At 42.6% G+C, this 26961-nt stretch overlaps 1 protein-coding gene across 2 annotated transcripts in view; it reads left to right on the forward strand.

Moving 5' to 3' along the window:
• The window catches only part of LUC7L (LUC7 like), a 108868-nt gene extending 97354 nt beyond the window's left edge, over positions 1–11514 (forward strand). The window contains exons 9-10 of one of the 2 annotated variants that reach the window (XM_029576184.1): positions 6597–7009; positions 7133–11514. In XM_029576184.1, coding sequence (XP_029432044.1) covers positions 6597–7009; positions 7133–7398 — 679 coding nt within the window. In that variant the 3' untranslated portion in view covers positions 7399–11514. Of the gene's footprint in view, positions 1–6596 lie in introns of both variants that reach the window. The other variant, XM_029576183.1, reaches the window with a different exon arrangement.
• The last annotated feature ends 15447 nt before the right edge of the window (positions 11515–26961 follow it).

Genomic DNA, 26961 nt, shown 5'->3' on the forward strand with positions numbered 1-26961 from the left:
TACTCTTTAATAATTTCCTTTCCTTTAAGACAGACCAGGCCAGGGCCCTCCTTATGCTGCCAAGATTCTTGAACTATTGTTAACGCTCTGTGCCTTGCAGGGGAGCTTTCTTGCAGGCAGTTTGGTGGAATTGAAACACAGACTGGCAGTTAAGTGGAGTGGGTAGGCCTAGTGAATGTCTATGCTTTGCTGCAGGTGAATTATCTCTTGTTCTGCTATTTTTAGTTGGAAGTATTACCTTTGTTTCTGCTTCCTGTTTCTGGAAGTCCACAGATTAAAAAAAAAAAAAATAATAGAGAGGGGATCTGGTAATATGGTTAATGTTGCCACCTCTTAGTTTTTTTACAGAAATACTAGCAAGCTGATGTCAACACATATATAAGCAGTGACATCAGAGAGCCTGCTGATCTGGCTCCATCTGCTGGTAGGCATGCATAACCCACTGGTCTGGCCTGTCTGACTGTCTAAAGGAAAAGAAATTATTAGGCAAGTAGTAATTTCACCATCTGTGGTGGACGAATCCACTCTCAAGGAGACTAGGACCCATTCCTCTGTGCCTCTGAGAAGGATTGTAGAACCCTGGATACTCTTGGGAGGAAAGTATTTCAGGGAGCTACACTAAATGCCTGCATAGCCTCTTCTTTCTATGAGCCAGTACATATTGGATTTACTGAAACAGGTGCAGGAGAGGCCAAGCTGCTTCCTCAAAAGTAGTAAAACGTCCTCCATTCACTGGTGGAAAAGGGAATGAGCGTGGAAAACATATGGTTTGCTTAACCTTTTTGTTTTTGAAACAGCATTGAGGGGATTAGTGCTTGTAGACTTGCCTGGCTGTGGGCCTCACACCTCCTAACTGAGGTCCAGGAAAGACTTGCAGATTTGCCATGCACTGGAGATAATCTCTTCAGAGAGAGATTTCAGGAAGCAGTGGCACAGATCTCGAAACACTGTGCAATGCTTCAACAGCTCTCCACGGCCACTCTGGAACCAGCTGCCTCCTACCAGAAGGTACCCAATGTATGGAGCAGATGAGGTACTTTTTCTAACCAAGGTGGCATTAACCTCTACTCTCTCTGTCCTGTGCACAACAGGCCCCTCATGCCCACCCAAGGCAACAGCAGGCACCCCAGTCAAAACCTGGGAAGGGATTTTAACTGTATTGCATAGAGCATGGCATTCATTCTGTACCTGTGCCAGAGGACCTTCCTGTCTGAGGCAGGTTGAGGTGTTTATAAACCGTTGGCCCAGTGAAGCTTTGGCTATGTTGGTCCGAAGCATCATAAGAGCGTACAGATTACATCTATTGGGTCTTCTGCCAAATCACAGTCTGGACCCCAGTTGGGGTTACACTTTCCTCCTCAGGAATTAATTCAGAAAGAGCTCTTTCAGAGGGGAGCTCTTTCTGAAGGGTGTTCCCCAAGGCTCCGCCTTCTATTTCTGAAGGGTGTTCCCCAAGGCTCCGCCCTCTCTTTCTGAAGGATGTTCCCCAAGGCTCTGCCCTCTCTTCCACCATTTTGAATATATACCTTTTATCCCTCTGCCAACTGCTATCAGAACTCTGCCTCCCACACTTCATATATGCTGACGATGTTCAGATCCTCATTCCTGTAACCGATATCATACCCATGGCCCTAAAAACTTGGGAAGCCGCACTTGCAGCCATCAGCTCCCTGCTCACCAACAATTATTTAGCCCTCAATACATCCAAAACGGAGCTCCTTTTCATCTCACCCCCCCACAACAACCACTATTCCACCCTCAACCCACCTCTTCCTACCTCCACATTCACTCAACAAGTGCGAAGCCTTGGGGTCGTCCTTGATAACCACCATAACTTGAAGAAATTCATTAACTCTTGAGAGAGAGTTTCTTCAAGCTCCACACACTCAAAAAACTGAAACCCCTGCTCCACATCGATTTCCGCACAGTCCTGCAAGCTACCATTCTTGCCAAGCTTGACTATTATAATGCCATCCTCCTTGGCCTCCCAAAGAGTGCCCTCTGGCCCTTTCAGATGCTCCAAAACTCAGCAGCGCGTATACTCACCAATGCCCACCGAGGAGATCACATCACCCCCGTCCTCAAGCTCCTACACTGGCTGCCAATCAACTCCAGGATTATTTACAAAACACTTACCCTTATCCACAAAACCACCTACAACCACGACATGCCCTGGTTCAAAGATCACCTCCGAATCCGCACCCATAACAGACCAACCAGGGCTCAACACCTAGCCACAATGCACACTCGCTGTCCAAACTTAAATCCACCAGGGTACGTGCCCTCTCCCTAGCCGGACCCACCCTCTGGAACAGAATGCCTCCAGACCTCCGCTTAGAATCCTGTCAAAAAAGATTCAAACAGAACCTCAAGACCTGGCTCTTTAAACAGGCATTCACCTAATCCCCACTCTTAATCTCTTTACTATCACCTTTCCTCTCCTTTCAGATATCATCGAATTATCCAGCATGTTCCAGCTAGTTCCCAGCAGCCAACTCCCGTCCACCCTGCTCTTCTTACCCAATTCTATATTCCCAGCTACCATTCATTTTCAACTATTTTTAACTGTTCCTGTTGTTACTTGTTCAAACTATTCATTGTTACCTTTATTAATTTACACGTTGTAACTTGTTCTCTGTAAAGCTTGTTGCTATTTTTAGTTATCTGTAAACCGAGATGATGTTCCCAACGTATCCCGGTATATAAAAACACTTAAATAAATGTAGTCAGAACTGTTCTACTGGAGAAAGAGGGTGGGGATTCTACTCCAAATACTTCCTGATTCTAAAGAAAACAGGATGATTTTGTCCTATCCTAGACCTAATGGCCTTGAACACATTTTTTTTTTTTAAGAGTTCAAGATGTTTCTCTGGGCACCTTAATCCCTTTTTTTTGCAAAAAGAACTGGCTATGCTCTTTTGAGCTTGGAGGCTTACATCCATATAGATAGATTCCCACATCATAGGAAATGTTAGATTTGTAGTGGGAGACAGTCACCTCGAGTATTGTGTGCTGCCTTTTGGCCTAGCATCAGCCTTGTGTTTCTTCATAAAATGTCTTGCTGTGGTGGCAGTGGCAAACTGGGGGGTGTATACATATCCCTTTCTGGTTGGTGAAGAGCACATTGCAGGTGGGTGTCAAAACAGTTGTTGAACCTTAGTAACTCCAACATCCAGATTTACACATTTGAGCCCATCATCTAAATTGGAGTTTCAGAGCTCTGCTAGACACAACTCAGGCAAGGGCCTTCCATTCACAACAGAGAACTATCACCTTCATATCCACAGTGGAACAGATCCAAGAGAGCCAACAGACATCAGTATGGGACATTTTGACAATACTGGGCCTTATGGCTGTAACTATTCATGTAAACTCATTGGCACATCTTTACATAAGGAGAACCCAACTGAGCCTCAGATCTCAGTGACTACAGGCCACCCAGAATCTTCATGACAACATCCATGTCATGCAACTGCTCAGACTCTGTCCTAATAGCAGGGCAATTCCAATCTGACAAGTGATATAGCCTTTCAAATTCCTCCGGACAAATTTATCCTTGTCATGGATGCATCAAGCTTGGGCTGTGCACCCAAGGTCTCCGGTCAGCTCAAGAAAATCTTCATCAGGTAAATTTCTTGGCGCTAAGGGCGGTCCAGTATGCTTTGAAGGCTTTCTGAGATCGATTGGCCAACAGTTGTCCTGATTCAGATGGATAATTAAATTGTGATGCTCTACATCATAAAGCAGGGAGGCACGGGTTTGTACCTCTTTATCAGGAGACTGTCCAGCTATAGGATTGTGCCGTCTTTTAAGGAATGGTTCTTAGGGTGAAGTATTTGGGAGGTGTAGAGAATCTTAATGGATAGATTTGTTAGATCCTGGAGCCCCACTAATGATCCTTGGATCAAGAGTTAACAAACCAGGCATTCTACAAATGGGGTGTACCCATGATGGATCTGTTGTGTTCCCTCAGAACAGGAAACATTCACCCTTTCTTTCCAGGAAAAGGGCACAGAGCAAACTAGCCTCAGACGCTTTTATCTTCAACTGGGGCAAAGACCTGCTGTATGCATATCTTCCGATGCCATTAGTTGCGAAATCTCTGAAACTGTAGAAGACCAGGGGACCATGGTTCTTGTAGCTGCCTTTTGGCCAAGACAGATTTTGGTTCCCATTGCTGAGGGAAATGGCCATCAAGGAACCAATCGGGCTGGGGAATTCCCCAGATCTCATTACTCAGGATTGAGGCAGGTTATGCCACCCTAAAGTCAGGACCCTGGCTCTTTCTGCCTGGATGTTGAGAGGCTGACTCTTACCTCTTGATCTCTCTGAATGTCTCATCTCATTTTCTTTAAGTTCAAGAAAGGATTACACTAGAATGTCCTGTAAGCTAAAATGGAGGAAGTTTGCCTGGTGATGTCAGCCAAATGCCTTAGATCCTTTCTCCTTCGCCACCAAAAACTCCTTGATTACCTTCTACATTTATGTGGGTCTCAAAACCAATTCTGTAAAAGTTCACCTCAGTGCAATTTGTGTCTATCACCAGCATGTTGAACGTACACCCATCTCTGTACAGCCTTTGGTTGTTCGATTCATGTGAGGTCTGCTTCAGTTTGAAACCTCCCATCAGGTGTCCTGCTATTTCTTGGGACTTCAATATAGTACTGACTCAGCTGATGAAAGCTCCCTTTGAGCCCCTGCACACCCGTGATCTGAAATGCCTGACCTGGAAGGTTTCATTTTTATTGGCATTCACTTCACTGTGCAAGCTCAGTGAGCTCCAGGCTCAGTGAGCTCCAGGCTTATATGAAGTTGTCATCATGATAGGGTAATTCTGTGCATTGGTCCTCAGTTTCTGCCTAAGGTGGTGTTTTAGAATTCCATTTTAACCAGCCAATTGTCCTTCCAACAAGCACTGCACAGTTTGCACTGCAAGAGAGCCTTGGCCTATCTGGAGTCACTGAAGTCAATAGAAAATCCACTTTTTTTTTTTTAGTGCCAACAAACAGGGGATTGCCATTGCCAAATCTACTTGGCTAGCAGATTGCATCTCCTCCTGTTTTGTCCAGGTGAGATTGAATCTGATGGGCCATATCAAGGCTCTTTCTGTTTGAGCCATGGCAGCATGGGTGGCGCACTTAAGATCAGTCTCCATGGAGGAGACCTGGCAATGCTGCGATGTGGAATTTTCTCCACACATTCACATTTTACTACTGTTCGGACAGGGACTCCCGACTTGACAGGATTGGCCAGTCTGTCCTGCGGAATCCATTTGAGTCGCACAACCCACCTCCACTGCCCCCTAGGGCCTCTTGATTTTGTTCCAGGCTGCCCCTCAGGTAAAAAATAAAAAGGAAAACTATTATTTGTTGGCAACAAGCCTTTTGTTGTCTGTTGGCACTTTTTTTGTTCAGGACAGTCTGTTGCCATCCTGCTGGTTCTCTGAGAAAGCAGAGTTACTTGCCTGTAACAGGTGTTCTCTGATGCCAGCAGGATGTCTGTCCTCATGAAACCCACTCGCCTGCCCTTGGAGTTTGCTTCTCTATATAATGCTAAGGAACAAGACTGAAGGAGTCCTTGTGTGGACAAAGTATAGTGGCATGCCGGGCATGCCCAGTGTGGTATAGTCAAAATTCTAGAAACTTTGACATAAAAATTCTGGGTTGGGCTCTCATATGAGAATTGACATCCTGCTGCTCTCGGAGAATACCTGTTACAGGTAAGCAACACTGCTTTTTTTTACACATTTGCTAATTGTTCACTATAACTTTATAGGGATTTTCAGTAATGCACCTAACTGTAAAATGTGTGTGTGCTTTAAGCATGCACAAAGCTTGCTGTGACTGTTTGGTTTTCAGTTATGTTGATGTACATTTGTGACATTGTACTTAAGTTTCAAATATAAACAATATTTTAAGTAAATAGCATTAGAATCTGAGGTGATTACGCAGCTAAATGTTCATGTGGAACTTTGCTTATGTCAAAATTGGCATAAGATATGCATGTTGGCATGCTGGTCATGCAGCTAGATTCATAATGTCTTCTCTACCCTTCCCCAACAAATGCCTGTTAAAGTGGCCAAAATTTGTGTGTTGTGCATGTATGTGTATTGTTTGACAGCTGAAAATTGATTTATGTGCATTTTGCCACCTTGTACACATTGCCTTATTTTACATACATGGCTCCCAGCTAATCTTTAGAGAATTGATTTCCCAGTTTTTCTGAGCTGAGAATTCAAATTCTAGCCAGAGATCCAGGCCACTATTTAATTATAAAAATGTTTGCTAGAGAACAGATTCTGAAGACAGACCTGCTTTGGCCTGGCTTGCTTCCTGCCAATGTAGAAGCTATCAGTAATTTTCTCTTTACTTATGCATGCATATAGAACCTGACTGCCTTGTGTCTATTACCGCAGGTAAATAAATGACCCACTTTCAGTGGCTCCCCCAATTTTCTCTGTCGTGCTGAAAACTGAAGCAAAGTTTTTCGCTGCTGCCTCCAAGCTGTACTTATACAACTGAATAACCTTCAGTTCTTGGTGCACCAGTTCACAGCAGGGGCATGTTCTAAGCATTGTTTTTGTCATTGCTTCTCAGATCACAGCCCAGCCACAGCAGACAAAGATCACCACCAGTTCGTGAGCAGCCGAGGCCCCAGCCCAGAGGCAGGGGAAGAGGGCAGAGGCAACCTTGGAGAAATGCAAACAGCCGCGGTGGAGGTGGAGATGTAAACAACCGCGGTGGAGGTGGAAGTGTAAACAGTGGAGGTGTAAACAACCGCGGTGGAGGTGGAAGTGGAGGTGTAAACAACCGCGGTGGAAGTGGAGGTGTAAACAACCGCGGTGGAGGTGTAAACAACCGCGGTGGAAGTGGAGGTGTAAACAACCGCGGTGGAAGTGGAGGTGTAAACAACCGCGGTGGAGGTGGAGGTGTAAACCGCGGTGGAGGTGTAAACAACCGCGGTGGAGGAGCAAACAGCCGCGGTGGAGGTGTAAACAGCCGCGGTGGAGGTGTAAACAGCCGCGGTGGAGGAGCAAATAGCCGCGGTGGCGGTAGAGGAGCAAATAGCCGCGGTAGAGGAGCAAACAGCCGCGGTGGCGGTAGAGGAGCAAACAGCCGCGGTGGCGGTAGAGGAGCAAATAGCCGCGGTGGCGGTAGAGGAGCAAACAGCCGCGGTGGTGGTAGAGGCGCAAACAGCCGCGGTGGAGCACAGTGGCGCAATCCCAGAAATGAGGGTTTCACATACAAGGGTGGGGACAGGCCCGGCTTTGCACTGCAGCACACAGGCCCAATGGGGCAACACACAGGCCTAATGGGGCAGCACACAGGCCCAATGGGGCAGCATACAGGCCCAATGGGGCAAAATAACATCCAGAATTTTGGAAGACAAGTTTATTGAAAAAATCTTTACAACATGTGAGTACTTTATTACTGTGCTGCCAAGTGAGGCTCAGACATATATCAATGAACCACGAAACTCTCTGAATGGTATGATTATTGGGTCTTTCTAAATCAAAGGCTGGCAGATACAACTCTTAAGTGCAGTCTTTCTCCTCCTGCGCTCACTGATGCAGTTACTCTTTCTCCTTTTGCTTAGATTTGTTGTTGTTTGTGATGATTATCTATCAAATTAGAAAAGTATGTTAGTCGTTCAGTACTTATATGTGTATAACAGTTTGGTTCTTTTTACTGTATCTCATTGTATGCTAAGCGACTAATAAATATTTTGAAAACCCAAAAAAGGGGGCTACATTCCACTGAGGATTGAGAGCAGGCCCTCTGTTCCCCCTTCTTTCCTTTTCCTCTCCCTAGGCACCCTGCCTTCTTTATATTCAGACTACAACCTCAAAACATGCATCTTCCTGTCATTTGAACTATAATAAATATGTCCATAGAAAACTGTAAATACAAGAGTGTCTGCAATTCTCCTACATTTTCTCCTGTTTCCTGAATTTTTAAAAATTTTACCTGTAGTTTTTTTTTGTGGTTTTTTTTCCCCCCCCTTTTATGAAGCTTTATACTAGGACTGTTTTATTTGGATCCAGGCTGTGTCCTCAGGGAAGCTGACTAGGCAATTTGGGAGCAGGGCCACTAGCTGTGTGGAGTATGGAAAAAAGGGAAAACAAAATTAAGTAAATATCCAGTTCTAGTGTTTCTTACTACATAGGTGCATGTGTTTTTAGACTGAAGGCAGAGATCCCTTGACTCCAGCCTTTGTTACCTAAGGATTTTGTGGTAATTCAGAGTGAGGTAATAGCCCATTCTGTAGCACAGTAAACTCTGCAACTGTGAAAAGAAATCTGGCTTCTTCAAGATTAACAAATCACTCCAGCCCATAGAGTACTGACTGAGCCAAGAAGTCTGGTTTTGCCCATTCTGTTTTACCTTGGGTAACTGGAACTGCCAATCTTCACATGCAGTGTCACAAGATCAGCGGCTGTTTAGCTTGCTCATCATGCCTCAAGTGTCTGCCTGGCAAGCCTGTTGAGATCATTGTATTCCTGTATTTTTATCTTGCCAATTTTTTGTTTGGGTTTGTTTGGAACTTAAGGCCAAATGTAAGGATTGGGACAAAGATCTGTAGTGCATGCAGCTCATCCCTTTTTCTTGTGCAGCCTTTCTAGGCTGGTAGACAATGTAACATTTGTGCAAAAGTTGAGCTGTTTCAAAATTGTGCAGATAAAACTTATCTATGGAGCTTTTTGCAGCATTGTTTGGGTAGATTTCTCCTTGCTGTTTATTTTAGAATGTATATCACTGCTTAGACATTCTAAAAAAAAAAAGTGCACTTCCAGCAGCAAACGTTTAAAATTGAATTTAAACCTGTGTATTGAGCTGAGCAACCTCTAATTTGCCTTTTTCCAACAGTTTGCAATTAGTGCTGCCTGATGGTAGTGGCTTTATGGACTTCCCCCCTGTCTACTTGCAACAAGACTGGAGACAGTCATTTTTCCTAGGCAAAAATGGCTTTTGGATTGTGTTGTTTAATCATTACTAATAATAAGAGCTAGATTTGAACCATTAACTGAGATGGGAAGGATCTGTAACTGGTAATCTTCTGAGCTAGCCAGAGCCCTGCAACGTTTGTATTGAAATTCCTATTCCTCCAATATGATCCTTAGATACCATAATTGCAATAACAGTGCTGGTGTAATCTTTTCCGCTTTAACCAGAGAGGATGTCCCTTTAGTTTATTTGTTGCTTTAGCTATAAAAAAAAAAAAATATCCCCTGTGAGGCGCCATTGATCATATTTTTCATTTTTTATAAAGATAATTAGATTGTTTAAGCTGGGGTTATTTTCTTTTTCAGTATCCATAAGTGAGCCTTGTATCTCCTTTATCAGCTTGGTGGTGCCTTTTACCTTTTTCGATATCTGATCATCAGACTGAATGCTGCATTCCAGATTTAACAGTAAGCTACATTTTCTCATGGGGAAAAACCTTCTGCCTGATTCACATCTTACATAAGAATGGATGTTAGACTACCATCTTCATCGGGTCTACTCCCATTTTACTTTTGTTTTGTATATGTGCTTTCAGAGTACATTGCAACAAAATACAAATTAGGCAAACCACAGTACGTAATCTTCGTTAGCCTTGTTTTCTAATTTCTAAAGATCAGTTCTTGCCCCATGCTTTAAATTCCAGTATAACTTTTTTGCCTATAATCTTTATTTGGAGTCTGTTCCATGCATTCACCACCTTTTCTGTGAAGAAATGTTTCCTTACCTTATTCCCAAGTCTCTTCTTGAGTCTTTGTCCTAGACCGTTATTGTTTTGATGTGTCTTGCTCCTATTTGGATTCTTCCTCCTCCTGCACTACAGGGGCAAAACTTCCTTTTTAGAGCTTGAGACCAAGGCAAATGAGGGCTTGAACCTTTGCAGTTTTTTTTTCTAGACTATAAAATCAGTTTGCTAGTTTGGCTCATAGGGTTTGAACATGTTCCTTTGTATAGACCACAGTGGTACACTTGATGTTGGTTCATTTGTCAGGTGTATGGCCTAAAAATAATTTGAATACATTCCGTGACTGTAAGGGTTACACCTGAGCTCTCACTTCGCTGGTAGAGTGACTGGTTGAGTCTAGTGCTCGCAGGACAAGAAATGAAGTTGAAATTTTTTTTTTTTTTTTTTTTTTTGAGCAGAGGGTACCATTCCTAAGATGGCAAAAAAATTGATTAAAGCTGCTCTTGAGACCCTCCCACCTTCTGCAGCGAATGCAGGCATTCTTACACGTCATGTTCTAAAAGCAAAAATGATTCCCACGGCTGCTGTTTATCTGTGCTAATATGGTGGATATAGATTATAAACATTTTAAATAAATAAAACCTCACCATACACAACTCTCTTCAAGCGCTTTGTAGCCCCTGGTTGTTACTCCCAGCACACCTATTCTCCATGTATACCAGAAACAAAAGGGAGGAGTTATGGATAAAGAGAAATAGATTCCACCACTATCTGAAAAACCAAATTCTTAATGTTAGTACACTAGCTCTTAAAAAAAAAATAAAAAATTGTATTTATTAAAAAACATTTCCATTCTTCCTTTCCGATCAAAATGATTGCCCAAGTCAGTATACAAATTATAAAACAAAACAGTACAGTCAAGCAACCTCTCCCCCACTCTTAAGTAAAATGAGCAGAGTCCCATCTGCCACCAGAAGCCTAATGTTAATTTGTGCTAGAGCAGACCATGCCTCCAGCTTTCTCATCTGAGACTGGTGAGGACCTTAACTTCAAAAGCATCTTGGAAAATATAAGTGAGTAGGAACCTTCAGATGCTATATTTTAGTCTAGAAGCATTTTTCATTGTGCTTACAGAATTGGTTACAACTCCATTAATGTTTTCTGGTCTCTTTTTTTTTTTTTTTTTTTTTCCCCTTCCTCTAAATTACCACATAGAAGGCTGCATGTATTAAGTATTTTTCCTGTAGCCACAACAAAGGCAAAAACTGTAGTATATCTGGCCCAGAGTATTTTGGTGAACATTTAGGTTGAACTTGATGGCCACTCTAGTCTATGGCACCAAGGTCTGTTTTGGGGTTTTTTTTTTATGCCTTCCGTTAAACTAGCATCTCCCAAAGGAGCAGAAGTATTAAGGAGAAAATACTTTTTCATTCTTCTGCTTTTGTTTCAAGAAGAGATCTGGAGCTAATAAAGTAGAGAGAGATTCTTTGCAGAATCAGACAGGGTCCTGGGAACTAGACTGGGTGGAATACCAGGTTACTGCTTTGTTTTAGTTATTGTTATGGTCACACTGCTGCCTTCACAGCTTTGAAGTACTGTGATTCACCTAAAGCAGCACAGCAACACATAGCATACTAGGACAGACACAAGACTATGTGCTGTTCAGCTAATTCTGCCACTCAGGCCCTGCCTTTCCTACAGATTGCAGGCAATCTTCATGCTCACTGGGACACTCTGATGTAACCTGTTTTACTTCTATGTAACCTTTTTTACTGCCTGTTTCCTTACATTGCTATTAAAAGTCTAGTTAATGATGTGACTATTCCAGAAACTTTTCTTTTGTATTTTGTTTCACAAGCTATATATGGCTATGGCTGTGTCAACCCATGATTAGCTTAGATTTGCTAGTGCCCTCCCCTCCTGAGGCCAAGGGCAGGTGCAAAAGTGCTTTTTGTGAGTGGGAATCGTAAGGAGATGCTGAGTGCAGATTCACTGCAGGAGAAAGCTGTGCTGGGCTGGCTGCTGCTGAGAGCAGTGCAGGAGTTGGGGTCAGACAACAACAAAGAGCAGGATAAAGCTGTACCGGAGGACCTGCCACAACTGTCGAAGGAGGGAGGGTGAGCAGTGCAGCAGGGTTAATACAAATGTAATCAGTCTGCGGGGAGGAGAGTGGGACACGTTGGACGGTGAGAGAAAGGAGGGGGGGGGGGCATGCTGGTGCTAGGCTGGGTGGGAGATGCTGGGCAGAGGTGAGAGAAGATGGGGCTGTTGATACGGGTGAGAATGACAGGGATGTTCCGGCTGAGGGGTGGTGGAATGGAGGGAGATACGGGTGAGAGAAGGATGTTGGGCATGGATGGGGTGACAGGGAGGGGGGTTGCTAATGGTAACATACTGCGCAGGAGTGAGAACAAAGGGAGATGCATTGTGTGGAAAATACTGGGCGGGGCTGCAAAAGAAGGGGGGGTGGGGGGAGTTGGTGCTGAGCAGGGCTGGGGAGAAAGGAAGAGATACGGGTAAGGATGAAAAAGTGAAGGGAGATTCTGATGAAGTCCATCTAGTCTGCCCAGCAATGATTTGATGTGCATCTTTCCAAAGTAGATCAAATTCCCATATGGAATCCAACCCCCAATCCTGTTTTGTCCTCTTTGTGCTTTCAACTGTTGCTCTGCAGGTTACCCCATGCCTTTCTGGAAGCACAATACAGTCATAACCCTTCTGCCTTGGGCTGCAGCTGTTAAGCTTGGTCATGTCACCAACATTTTCATTTCCCTTACCATGAGAAGGCGATACTTCTGAAAATACTACTGACATTACTCAATACTTGAGCCTGTTACCCTGAAATCTGTCTGTACTTTACGGATTTCATTTATTGCTAGGTCATTGGTACTCAAATGGATTATAAATTGGTGTCATAATTCCAATCTTCAGTGATAGCACAAAGAACCTAGTTTGTATTCTTGCTAGCTGAGGATCCTGATAGCCATTTGACAATTTTGTTACCTTTTCATGTTTGTCCCCAAGTTAATCACTCAAAAACAAAACAACAAACCCAAGGTACTATAGACATGTCCCCAAGTTAATACCTTTAATAAAGGAGTTCCCCAAGAGGATAGTTCTATTTTGGGATCTTAACAGTGCTTTGGAATTATTTGAATAATGGGTGTCTTCCCCAGCCCCTAACTCATCTACTACTTGAGAAACAGCTTGTAGGGTATTATATATTTTCTATGCATTTCATTATAGCAATGACAGCTCCATGTGAATGGAGAAGCTCTAAGACATCAGAAGGCTGAGGCGGGGAGCCTGCAGCAGCCTTACATGAGAATGTGTGTGCTTATCTTTGAAAGACACATTTCAAGCTAAGGAAGAGATTGTTCCACGGATGGCAGTTTCTCTCCATTCAGATCTCTGGGGATCTGAAAGGAGAGATATTGCTGACCATCTGATAGTGATTACATGTAAATATTGGAAAAGTGGATTCCAACAGGGCATATATGTGTGCAGGTGAACCACTAAGCTCAGACTGGCTTCTTTTCTGAGTTTACTGTTTTTCTTAAATAGGGAAAAGCAAGAGTCTGGGGCATTGCTATCCTTTAGCTCCCCCCAACAAGGAAGCTGCCTCAATATATTAATGAAGTTGTTTAGTGTGATATGTGTATTTTTAAATTTTGTTTTTACTCTCCACTAGCTTTTTGTGGGTTGGTGCTGGTGCATCATTTGGAGGAGATGCTTGGACCTATTGACTTTCAAAAAAAAATCTCCGCTCGTGGTGAGATCTAAAATTTAAATATTACTCCACAATACCCCACCCACTATCAATCTAATAAATTTTAATATGGGACTAGGTAGGTTTCATACACAATCTGTTGCATGCCTCCATGTCTTGCTACAGCACTTTTTCAATTGTATTCATGAACCTACCTCCCTCCCACTCTCAATGGAAGATTTTATTGAATATTTTTAAATTAATTTTTTAGTAGATTTTTATAAAATCAGTTATATTTCTAAAGCAACTTTTGATGTCACTGGCTTAACGCTCAGCACTGCTTCTGTTTTTTACAGACCTTTAGATGTTTCACTATTCAACTATATACACCGCTTACATTTCTAATTCTCTTTAAATATCCCAGAAGCACTTAAATGTCAATGTCTCTCCTTTGAGTCTCCCTCTTAAAACTGCTGAGCGAGCCACTACTTGCAAACAACGCCTAGGGAACGCTTAACTCTCCCTTTGCTTGTATCGCTAACCAGCTGTACGCTTCTTAAATTCTTATAAACTTTAAATGTCCCGAATAAACGTAGTTGTCAAGTTCTTCCAACATGGCCATGTTTCCAAAACAAATTTTTTCTTCATCAGGGGAGTCCTTGTTGTATCTTTCTTCCTCACTATCGGGTTTCATCTCCTAATACAGACGGAGAAGGAAAGATACGAGGACTCTCCCCTGATGAAGAAAAATTTGTTTTTGGAAACATGGCCATGTTGGAAGAACTGATTTTATAAAAATCTACTAAAAAATTAATTAATTAAATATTCAATAAAATATTCCATTGAGAGTGGGAGGGAGGTGGGTTCATGATTACAATTGAAAAAGTGCTGTAGCAAGGCTGTGGAGGCATGCAACAGATTGTGTCCCATATTAAAATTTATTAGATTGAGAGTGGGTGAGGTATTGTAGAGTAATATATTGGACATATTGACTGCCACCTCCTGTTGAACCAATTACGCAGGAGTTGGAGGTTGTGCCCAAAATGAATGGAGTGTCTGCAGTAGGTCCTGGATCCCCATCCGTGACCTTTGTCCCAACTAGTGGGGTGAACCATGAAGCGTATTTTTCACTCCAGGAAGCTGCAGCTGTGGGAGTTAACTCTCCTCCTGTGATAGGGTAATAAAGATTTTTGCTGTCAAGCTAGCTCTTATAGCACTTGAGGTTCCTTGTTATTTTCTTAGTGTCCCGTTCCAGTTGCAGCAGCAGAGCCTTGGGATAGGACAGCAGACTTGCACTGGAGACAGGAAGCTCTGCAAGTATTAATACAACTTTGATCCAGGACAAAACAGTTACACACTACAAACTGGAGAACTTGAAGAATTAAGCAATATATTTGAATCTGAGTATTCTTAATTTTCCTAAGATTTGTTTCTACTCAATTACTTAAAGTATTTTCAAGAAGTTAAGAATCCTCCTAGCAACATGATGGCAGAAAAAGACCTTATGACCCATTTAGTGTGCCCTTCCGCCCAATTAATTTAGCTTTATAATTCCCATTACTTCCTTAAATATCCCCTGTATTTATCCCATGCTTTCTTAAATTCAGATACTGCTTTTGTCTCAACCACCTCCACTGCAAGGCTGTTCCATGCATTGCCTACCCTCTCTGTAAAGAAATATTTCCTGAGTCTACCCTTTTTCACCCTCCTCTCATGAATCCTTCTTCTAGAGCCTCCTTTCTGTTGAAAGAGGCACACCTCTTGTGCATGAAAAGCTTTGAGATATTTAAATGTCTCCTATCTTGTATTTCCTCTAGGGTATACATGTTTAGATCTTTGTCTGTCCCCATGTGCTTTAGAACAAAGAGCACTGACCATTTTAGTAGCCACCCTCTGGATCGACTCCATCCTGTTTATATCCTTTTGAAGGTGCGGTCTCCAGATTTGTACACAATATTCCAAATGCGGTCTTATCAGGGACCTATAAAGGGGCAACATTGCTGCCATTCTTCTCCCTATGCAGCCAAGCATCTTTCTGGCTTTTGCTGTTGCTTTGACCACCTTAAGATCATCAGATACAATCACCCCCAGATCCCACTTTTCCTTTGTGCCTAGAAGACTGTCACCTACAATTCTGTATCTCTTCCTTTGGTTTTTGTATCCTGACCCAATGAAATGGGACACAGTTGAAAAAGATTGGGAACCTGACTGAGCCACAACCAAACACATACCCTGCATATACCAGATTCACAAACCATGGGTGCCTGGGCCACTCCAGAGCTATCAGAGGTCTTGGAAGGGACTATGTAAAGCAGAATGACCTGAGGCCATGGTTGAGACAGGGCATTCAGGCCTTCTGACTCTGGCTCCTACTGAAGAACCTCAGGACCATGGCATTCAAACTTGTTGCCATCAAATCCAACTGAGGAATTTCCCACCAGACTTTGATGTGAAAAGATGTTTCCTTTGCCTACTCTCATGATCTGGGGTCCAGTTTGTGCCTGCTCAAAAATATCCACATTTTCCACCCCAGGAACATGAAACACTGACAGAGCTTTTAAATTTTGTTCCACACACTTAGCTAACACCCCAGCTTCCAAGGCACTGCTAGACTCTTGGTTCCTCCTTGCCTGATTATATAAGCAATGGCTGTCACATTGTCTGACAGAAGTCTCATCACCTGGCCTCTGTTCTTAGGTTGAAAGAACATCGGCATTCCTGATTTTCCATTTCGAATCGATTGATTGACTAGGAAATTTCTGCTCTTGACAGATGGCTCCACATCTATGGTTACTTTCACCCAGGCCTGGTGCGACCCAGTGTGCATACTGTGTGTTTTACATGGGGTGGCACACCTGAGGGGGCAGCGGGCCAGCGGCAGCAGGAGAGGCTGCGGGGCCACTGGCGGAATTCAACCCATCGGCAGCTGAAGAAGGAGAAAGGCTGCCAGTGGGTTGAACTCTGCTGGCGGCCTCTCTCCTTCTTCAGCTACCACTGGTTTGTGGTCTCTCTCCTTCCTCATCACCGAGGTTAAGCCCTACTGGTGGTGAGGAGAGAAGCCACAGGTTGCCGGTGGCTGAAGGAGAGAAGCCACTGGCAGAGCTCGACCCACCGGCAGATAAAGGAGTTGCCACTCCCCTCTCTCCAAGCAGGAACGCTGTTGAGCTGTGATGAAGCTCATCCCACCACGGCCTGAAGACAATAGGAAGCAAGGTATGTGTGTGTGTGAGTGAGAGCATGTGTGTGTGAGTGAGAGCATGTGTGTGTGTGTCTTTATGAGAGCCTATCAAGAAAATTTTCAAAGGGCTACATGGGTGGCTGGGCCATGCGAGCTGTGCGCGCAAGGCCTGGCTACGCTCAAACTCCAGTACATGCAGAAATGCTGGCTAAGGGAAAAGGGGCTGACCGGCGCAGAGCATGCCAGTAGCCAGCTGGCGCACGCAGATGACTTCTGCTTCAGAGGAGCGGTAAGTAACAAAACGATTAGGAATAGGTAGGGTTAGAGTAGGGGTCAGGGAGGAGAGGGGAAGATGTAGGGATAGGAAAGTTCCCTCCCAAACAACTCCTTAATTGGAGTAGACTAGGAGGGAACTGGGGGAGGGACTGATTGCGTTGCTGTGCGTAGGTTATGAAATCCCCCCCCCCCCTCCCCAAAGAGTCTCGGGTCTCCCACACATGCAGGAACCGCGTGCACATAGATGCATGCATGGACTTTTAAAAATTAACCCCCAAGTGTCTATGTGAACACACATGTCTATGTGAACACATGTGAGAGCCTGTATACTTGTGTCGTTTGTGAATGTTTGTGTACCTATGAGAGCCTATGTGTTACACAGGCTCTCACAGACACACACATATATATATTATAATGTATCTGTGAGGGAGAAGGAGCCTGTGTGAAGGAGTGAATTAATGTAAAGGATTTCAAAGGGGCATGAGAGAAACACTGGTTTCCTAAAGGCTAGAGGATGGGAATAAAAAAAGCTTGGGGGAAACCTGCATGGAGTGGCAGTTACTACCCTTTACAGAATGTGGGGGTAACCTGCACGGAGTGGCAGTTACTACCTTGGGAAGCTTGCTGGGCAGACTAGATGGACCATTTTGGTCTTTTTCTGCTTTCATTACTATGTTACTATATTGTGCTTGTGTGTGAGAGGGAAGATAACATTTGTACAGCCCTACCTCCCCCAATCAATGATGATCTCAGGGTGACTGGAAATCAAAAGATCCCAGGTATGAAGAGCAGGAGATTTTAAAATACTTATTAGTTTTAATTATTGGGTGTAATCTGATGTTCCTGCTCTTTTGAAATATTTAATTTGGGGGGGGGGAATAGAACATTTTTTAATTATTGGATTTTTACTCTTATTAACTGATTTGAAATATTTGTATGAATATCATTTTACTGTTCTGATTTATATTTCTTGATTTTATTATTTGATGTTTTTTCATTGTTGCCCTGGACATAGAGGCTGGCGCTTTGTGGGTTCCAGTTCAGTTCTTAGCATGTTTCTGTTGATATTTTCTGATCTTCCATTCTGTATTTGGTGAGGTTCTGTCTGTATTCTGCATATGTGACTGAGGTGAGGGAGAGGCGGGGCGTATCTGTATTTAAAAATATAGATTGCAGGAGAGAGCTGGGCTTTATTTGATGGGCTGGGATAGAGACTGAATAAATCGGGGGTGGAGGGTACAGTAATTGTTCACACAGGGTAGCAAAAAAACCTAGCACCAGCCCTGCTATCACCGCATCTTAAATTTTTAAGTCCACCACCTTGGACAGACTGTCCTGTGAGAGCCACCAGATGACTGAACCGAACGTCCCCGCCCCCCCAAGGAAGTAACCTGATCTTGTAATCCTATAATTAAGGGTTCTAATGGGAGAGCAGAAACCTATGCCATGGGCTCATGAGGCACCATCAAAGGGATAAGGTCTAGCATGGATGCCATAGATCCCATTACCTGAAGATAATCCCAAACCCTGGGAATCTTCATCTGTAGCAATCGATGGACTTGATCTCAAAACTTCAAACTTCTTTCCTGTGTAAGAAACACCGTCCCAATTTGTGTCTTGAAGCGAGCACTTGGATATTCCACAGTTTGGAAAGGAACCAGATTGCTTTTGGTAAAAGTGACCACCCAGCTGAGCCTCTGCAACAAAAGGACTACTCTGTGCACTGAGTGGTGATACTCCCCTTTGGATTTTGCCCAAATCAGCCAACCATCCAAATAAGGAAGCACCATGGTTTTTGCCAGGGAAATGACCTTGGAAAATGTATAAGGAGCTGTTGCCAGGCCAAAAGGTTAGCACTTGAAACTGGAAATGCCCACCCAGTACCATAAACATGAGAAACTGTTTATTGTTCTTCTGAATAGGAATGTGCAGATAGGCCTCTGTGAGATCCAAGGATGCCAGAAACTTTCCCTATATGACTGTTGCAATGACAGACTGGAGAGTCTTCATATGAAAGTGAGTCACTTACAAGCATGCATTCACCTTTTTCAGGTCTAGAAAAAGCTGAAAGGTATTTTCCTCCTTTGGCACCACAAAATAAATAGAATAAAGACCATGACCCTGTTCTGTCTCCGGAACTGGAACAGTCACTGCCAACAGAAGACTAGTCTAGATAGCATGGCCTCCTATTGTAAGTGGGGTGCACAAAGGGAACCATGAAAGCCTCAGTTACTAGGCAAACAAAATCTAAAGCATAACCATCTCTTATTATGGAAAAAACCCACTGCTCCAAAGTTATCATGGTCCACTCCTATAAAATAGAGACAACCAACCTCTTATTTGTATTGCCAAAGAGTGAATCTCATGAGTCTTATTGAGATCCCTTATATCTCCCTGAAGTGGTACCAACACTATCAAGGGTACCATCTCAAGGATTGAGACTTAATAGGATTCTGCCTCTGTGAAGCAGTGTTACATCTGGCATCCTGAAATCCGTGATTTCCCCTGAAGCAGGACTGCGGTCCGAAACATGGCCATGTCGGGACTTGTGGGACTTTTTCATCGTGGATAAGTATTCCTCATCAGTTGTGCGGTATTAATTGGGAGTTTCCCTATAATTCTCGTATAGATATTTTAAGATAACTTGAAAAAATTAAGCAAAAGGATTGCAGGATTTATTAAAAGTAATTTAGACCCCTATTGTAAACGAGATGATATAACATATGCCTACTCGTGAATAGAGGGTCTTACATAAGCAGTTTGGCGACAGAGTGCTATATGTAAAAAAGAGACCAGTACATTATTCTATTGACATTGTTTACATTTGTGGTGTATTGGAGTACACAGTGTGTGTGTGTGGGTATTTTCGTACCAATACTGTAGACACGTTTCTAGCACATTCGCAGCAAATGATACAAAGTATCTGCAGTAAAGGCCAGACCCAATTCCATGCATTCCTCATCCTGCTCTGAGAGTGTCTTGTCAGAATCTGCTACTGGGATCTGCTAGACCCACTGCAAGCAGGCTTTAGTCATAAAACTATTGCATACCGTCGCTTGGATGGCCAAAGCAGAAACCTCAAAAATCCTTTTGAGATGCACTTCCATCTTCCTATCCTGAGCATCCTTTGGCGCAGCACACCCGTTGACTGGGATAGTGGTCTTCTTAGTGACCGTAGAGACTAAGGCATCAACTTTGAGCACCATCAAGAACTTGACTGCATCCTCCAGAAGCGGGTACAAATTTGTTATGGCTCTTCCTACCTTTAGGCCAGCATCTGAAGTATCCCATTCCTTAAAAACTAAAGCCTTAGTCATCAGATGAAACAGGCCTAAAGAAGTTAACTATTTACACTCCAATGGACTGCATATTCTATAGCAACATGGTTTTACCAGAGGAAGGTTATGTAAAACAAATTTTGATTTATTTTGATTGGGCAACTAGAGAATTGGATCATGGAAGAGCACTTGATGTGATCTGGATTTTAACAATGTTTTCAATACTATCCCACATAGAAGGCTCATGAACAAAATGAGAAGCTTGGCTGCCAAGGTGTTAGAATGGATTACAAGATGGTTGACTGACAGATGACAGCGAGAACCTAGTCTGAGGAGAGAAGAGTATAAGTGGAGTGTCTCAAGGATTGGTTGGTTCTGGGACCAGTTTTATTCAATATCTTTGTGAGTCACATAGCAGAAGGGTTAAAGATTTGTCTTTTTGTGGATGACACTAAGATCTACAACAGTGTGTGGATACACCTGAAGGAGTGGAGAGAGTTAAAAGTGATCTAAGAAAGCGTGAGGAGTGGTCAAACATTTAGCAGCTGGGATCCAATGCTAAGAAGTGCAAAATTAGGCAGTAGGGTACAGAAATCCAAAGGAGCTATACGTGATGGGGGCAAGAGACTGATGTGTATGGACTGAGAGAGAGAGCGTGGGGTGATCATGTCACATAATCTGAAAGCAGCAAAGTGATATGATAATGTGGGGCTAAGGCCAGAAGCTTGCTGGGTTGCATCAAGAGGCATATCTAATAGGAAAAAGGAGGTTATATTGCCCCTGTACAGGTCACTGCTGAGGCCTCATCTGGAGTACTAAGTTTAGTGCTGGAGACTGTATCTTAAAATGGACAGAGACAGGACCTAAGTGGTCCAACAAAAGGCAACTAAAATGGGGTGGGATCTGCATAAAAATCCATATGAGATGAGACTGAAAGACCTAAATAAGTAAATATGTGTATCCCAGAGGAGAGAAGTAAGTGTGGGTATGAATCAAACATTCAAATACTTGAATGGGTATAAATGATGCATGGGAATCGAGCCTTTTTCCAATCGAAGGAAAGCTATAGAACTAGGCCTCCTCATATGAAGCTCCAAGGGGGTAGACTCAGGAATGTCAGGAAATATTTCATTAGGGGAAAGGGTTGTGGATGCTTGGAATGTCCTTGTGGTAGAGGTAGTCAAGATGAGAACTGTAATGGAATACAAAAGAGCTTGGGATAAACACAGAGGCTCCCTAGTGGCTAAGGGATGGAAATGAAGATAAGGGGGTAACCTGCCCTTATCAGAAGGCATGAGGATAACCTGTACAGAGTAGCAGTTAATATGCTTAACAGAATTAAAAGAAATAAAGCTTGCTAGGCAGCCTGGATGGACCATTTGGGTCTTTTTCTACTGGCATTTACTATGTTACTAAGTGGGCCCCTAAGCCCCTCCCTACAGGGATCCTCTCCTTCCTCTTCTGTTTCCACTCGCTTTCTGTGATACTGAATTCTGTCAGAGCCTGAGTCAACAGTGTAGACAACTCATCTCTTGAAAAGATGCACCAGCTTTGGGGCAACCCCCTCAGCTACAGGGAATTCCCCCTCATCTAAAGGGTTCCCATCCTCCTTCCCATCTGTAGGCAAATCCACAGGAAGATGGAATGGTCAGCAGAAAAAGGGAGAGAAGTGGTTAGCAAATAAAAGTGATATTGCCCCTGTAAAGATCCTTAGTGAGATTTCATTTGGAATACTGTGTACAAGGCTGGAGACCGCACCTTCAAAATGATATGAACAGGATGGAGTCTGACCAGATGGTGGCTACTGGTAGTGGTCTTCATTCTAAAGCATATGTGGACTTAAACATGTAGACCCTAGAAGACAGGTGTGATAGGGGAGATGTGAGAGAGACACTGAAACATCTCAAAGATTTCCATGCACAAGAGGTGAGCCTTTTTTTGTATGGAAAGGAGGCTCTAGAACGAGGTTGAAAGGGGGGTACACTCAGGAGTAATCTTAGGATATACTTCTTTACTGAGAGGGTGGTGGATGTGCGAAACTACCTCCCAGTGGAAGAGGTGGAGAAAAACAGCATCCAAATTCAAGAAGGCATGGGATAAATACAGGGAAGTGAGAATTATAATGCTAAATTAATTGGACGGATGGGCCGACTGGATGGGCCATAGGGTCTTTTCCTGCCGGCATGTTTCTAATTATCCCTCTGCAACCACCAAGGCCAGATGCTCCAGGTTGGCCTCCACTGTTTGATCTTAGGGCGGGATTGGGGTACTGGGCTTTCCAAAAAAGCCCTTGTTTTCCAGGCCCCAGCCTCTTTCCTAACAAATAAGTCTTATGCATAATGAAACTAACTCGGGGGGGGGGGGGAGAATCTGCATGTCCTCTTCCCCTAGATCCTGCATGTCAGAGCCCCCCACCCCAGCACTAGCCTAGAATCAGGGACTGTATAGTTTGGGCTCTTATTTTAGCATTTTATTCGATTTATGTTGAAACTTTGGATATGTTTTTACATTTTTTTTATTGAATTTTAATTTGATCAGTTTAGTAGCTATTTATTATAGTTTGTTTATTTTGTATTTGAGGTTTTTATTGTCTTATCTCAATGTGAATGTATAGTGGCTGACATGGAGGCATGGTTCATGGACTGCAATTCTTCAACAAACACTGCTGCCGTTCCAGCATGGGCTATCAGCACATTCAAGCCCGGAGAGGAACACTAGCAGTGTTCGTGGAAGCCAGCAACAGCAATGAGAAGTTACTACTTACCTGATAATTTCCTTTTCTTTAGAACAGTCAGATGAATCCAAAACAAGTGGTGCACCTCTACCAGCAGATGGAGACTGAGAAAACTGATGTCACAGTATGTACCCCTGCAGTGCCATCAGCCTGCCAGTATTTTCTTCAAAAGCAACCGTGGACAGACTAGCAAAAAACTTGATTAAAAACAGATAACGATTTCAATCCTCTGCCAACAGGCATCACTGACCTCACACAAGAATGTAATAACACCAGCCTAGGGACCGGAGTAATACCAGTAATCCCTGTAACACATAGGCACACAGGAGTATCAGTATGCTATCATTCGGAAGCCAAGGGAGGGAGGTTGGATTCATCTGACTGTCCTAAAGAAAAGGAAATTTTCGGTTTGAAGACCTCAACAGATTGTCTCTATCTCTATTACATAAAGCTTTGGTTAAATTGGATGTGGGGATAACTTGGCAGTCTCAACTTCTAGGTGGAATCAAGATGGGATTTTTACCGTGAAGCCACCGATAAGTTCTGTTTTAAATATATTTCTGATCTATCAATATGTTTCAGGGAAATGCAATATAAATTTTTGCAACAAGCATGTGTCTCACCATCTAGCTTTTTGAGCATATGTTGCATTTACAGAGAATTGTGAAAAATGTGATTCGGTGGTTTGTACTTTCTCTTGCTTTTTGGTATTGTCCTCCTATCAAACAGCTTTTAATGAAAGTGGTTTTATAGTTGGGGTCAGTTTTGGAGGTTGATATCCCTTTAATTCCTGAACTTTTGCTTTTTTTAAAGTTTTCCACCTTTTCTACTTCGTGGTACTGGAGATAGTCTGTTCATCAGGAAGGCTTGTGCTGTGGGAAAGATGGCCATCCTTTCGCATTTGAGAGGGAAGGACCCTCCAACATTTTGGCACTGGAGGAAATTGTTTCACACTGATGCAGATGGACAATATGCTCTCCCATTCTTCTTTCAAACATAGGAACCTATTTTTGTCCATCTGGGGAAGTTACATCAAAATGCTATTGTATCAAATTCCTAGCAATATTTTAAATGCCTGAATGGTAATTGTTAATATCTAATGTGAACTTGTTGTATCAACACTTGTCTTCTTTTCTGTAGAAGTGGAGGGTGGGTATTCTGTATAATAAGATTGTGGACTTTGGTGTGGTGTACATAAGAACTAAATATACACTGAGTTTATTCTTTTGCGCTTAATAAAAAGTTTCTTTCTTAAAGGGGGCACCATTCGATTAGTTGGAAGAAAAATCTAAGATGCGTATATAAATATATCTAGAAGAAAACAGACCATTCGATACAGATGTTCAAATCATATTGAGAGACAGAACTGAGCATATAAATCCATTTCTGTTCCATTGGAGAAGTATCCGGGACAAATTGCCACCATGCGGGGAGGGATAACAAACCTCTATTACAGTAAAACGCAAGTCCTCAAGGGAGTGTTGAAAATCTTGCCAATGTTTTACCAAAGGGGCATTCTTGAGAACTTTAAGGCAAAGACAATGTTCAAAGATGTGTGTGCAGATTTTGCGTAAAGTCTTGCCTACATATAGGAGTGCACAAGGGCACATGATAATATATTTGAGCTCTGAAGGGGAGCAATCAGAATTGAAACATAGGGGGAAATGTCGCTGAGAGGATCTGTAAATTCAGTAAGAGAATATGTACAAGCTTTACATCGGCCACATGGCCCCTGGCTGCTAGTAGGAGATGAAATAGCAGGAACTGGCCTCTGTAAATCAGAGGAGACCAATATGTCACATAGGTTTCAACCCCTCTTAAAGGCAAACCATAAATGTTTCTGGAACATTGGATGTGGATGTAAACAGGACCAATTTTGATGGATTATAGCACAAATCTGTCAGCTGGCTGCAGAGTAGGGTATGACACATATAAAAACATCTTCGGTGGGAGTAGGAGGTTAGGCAAACAATAAAACACGATTAATTATAAGTGCATGTTTGAAAGCTCTTTATACAATTTTATGCGGATAAACTCATTGTAAGAAGTTGTGTGACATGGTTCGTGCTTGGAGAATGTACTCAGCATGAGTGGAACAAAGTCGATGAAAACGAAAAAATATATTATTCCACAAATGGCAGGGATGGCAACTATTATACATAAGCAGTGTATTTCTATCTGTTGGTTTTTTAAAAATAGATGTAGAGAAGTGACCATCGATAAAAGAAACTGAGGTCCAAAAAGAAAACATTGTGCGGATGAATATTACATGAATTAAGCCAGTCTAAGAACATTAATTTCTGTTCCCTTCCAAATGAGAAAGGTGTCATCAATGTATCTTAGCCACAGCATAATAAATGGCCAAAAGACAGAGGGATTTAAAGAAATTTAGTTTCAAAGTCCGTGACATAAAGGCAGGCAATGTTGGGGGGGCTATGGTAGCCCCCCCTTGGCTGTGCCTTTAATCTGTTGGTATATAGTTTTATGAAATGAAAACAAATTCTGGGTTAGAGCAATGCATGTTAAAGCTACCAGAAAGGGTATTAAAGGGGGTGTGATGTCTATGCAGGATGTAAGAGCTGATTGAACAATGGTATTGCTTCTTTTTGTAAAATGTTTGTGTATGATTCAATATCCATAGTGACCAACACTATCTGGGAAATGATATCAGGTAATCAATCAGAAAGATGAAGTGGGCCAAGTCACATAAGAATTTGTCATACTGGGTAAGACCAAGGGTCCATCAAGCCTAGCATCCTGTTTCCAACAGTGGCTAAACCAGGCTACAAGTACCTGGCAAGTCGCCAAACACTAAGTAGATCCTATGCGATTGATGCCAGTAATAGCAGAGGCTATTCCCTAAGTCAACTTGATTAATAGCAGTTAATGGACTTCTCTCTCTTTTTTTTTTTTTTTTAATTCTTTATTGATTTTTAAACATGACAATGTGAAATAAAGTTTACATCAATGTATCAGCAAACTTAAATTCCCATTAAACAGTTATAAAGAAACAGAAAAGTCTGAGATACATAAATGGAACAAAATCTATTGATCATGTTACAATATACGGAGAACTATTGCAGCTTACTAAATTATTCACTTGGTTGGGTAGGTGTTGCTGGCAATTTCTTTAAACTCTCCAAATAGTTTTTCATTTGTTCAAACATAGAAACATAGAAATGACGGCAGAAGAAGACCAAATGGCCCATCCAGTCTGCCCAGCAAGCTTCACACACTTTTTTCACTCATACTTATCTGTTTCTCTTAGCTCTTGGTTCTATTTCCTTTCCACCCCCACCATTAATGTAGAAAGCAGTGATGGAGCTGCATACAAGTGAATATCTAGCTGATAAGTTAGGGGTAGTAGGGGTAGTAACCGCCGCAATAAGCAAGCTACACCCATGCTTATTTGTTTTACTCAGACTATGTTATACAGCCCTTATTGGTTGTTTATCTTCTCCCCTGCCGTTGAAGCAGGGAGCTATGCTGGATATGCTTGAGGTATCAATTTATTCTTCTCCCATGCTGTTGAAGCAGAGAGCCATGTTGGATATGCATCGAAAGTGAAGTATCAGGCACATTTGGTTTGGGGTAGTAACCGCCGTAACAAGCCAGCTACTCCCCGCTTTGTGAGTGTGAACCCTTTTTTCTTCTCCCCTGCCGTTGAAGCAGGGAGCTATGCTGGATATGCGTGAAGTATCAGTTTTTTCTTCTCTTGATATTGCATTAAACATTTACACTGGTATCTGATGTTAACCTGTGCCCCCATCTTTCTAGCTTCTTGACTTAATCTAACAAAAAGTTTTCTACGAACTTGTGTGTCCTTTACAATGTCCAGATATATCTGTAATTTTTGGCCAAGAAACATTTTATTTCAATTTTTCAAAAAAGTTCTTAAGACCAAGTCTCTATCTGATGGAAAATTAAATGAGACTAAGAATGTACCTCATTGTTCAATTTGTTCTTCCGAGGGAGTTTCTAAATAAGCCGTTAAATCTAAGAATGAACTTCTCTTCTAAGAACTTATCCAAACCGTTTTTAAACCCAGCTACACTAACTTAACTGCACTAACCACATCCTCTGGCAACAAATTCCAGAG

This window comes from Rhinatrema bivittatum, chromosome 14, assembly GCF_901001135.1.
Source record: "Rhinatrema bivittatum chromosome 14, aRhiBiv1.1, whole genome shotgun sequence".
NCBI lineage: Eukaryota > Metazoa > Chordata > Amphibia > Gymnophiona > Rhinatrematidae > Rhinatrema > Rhinatrema bivittatum.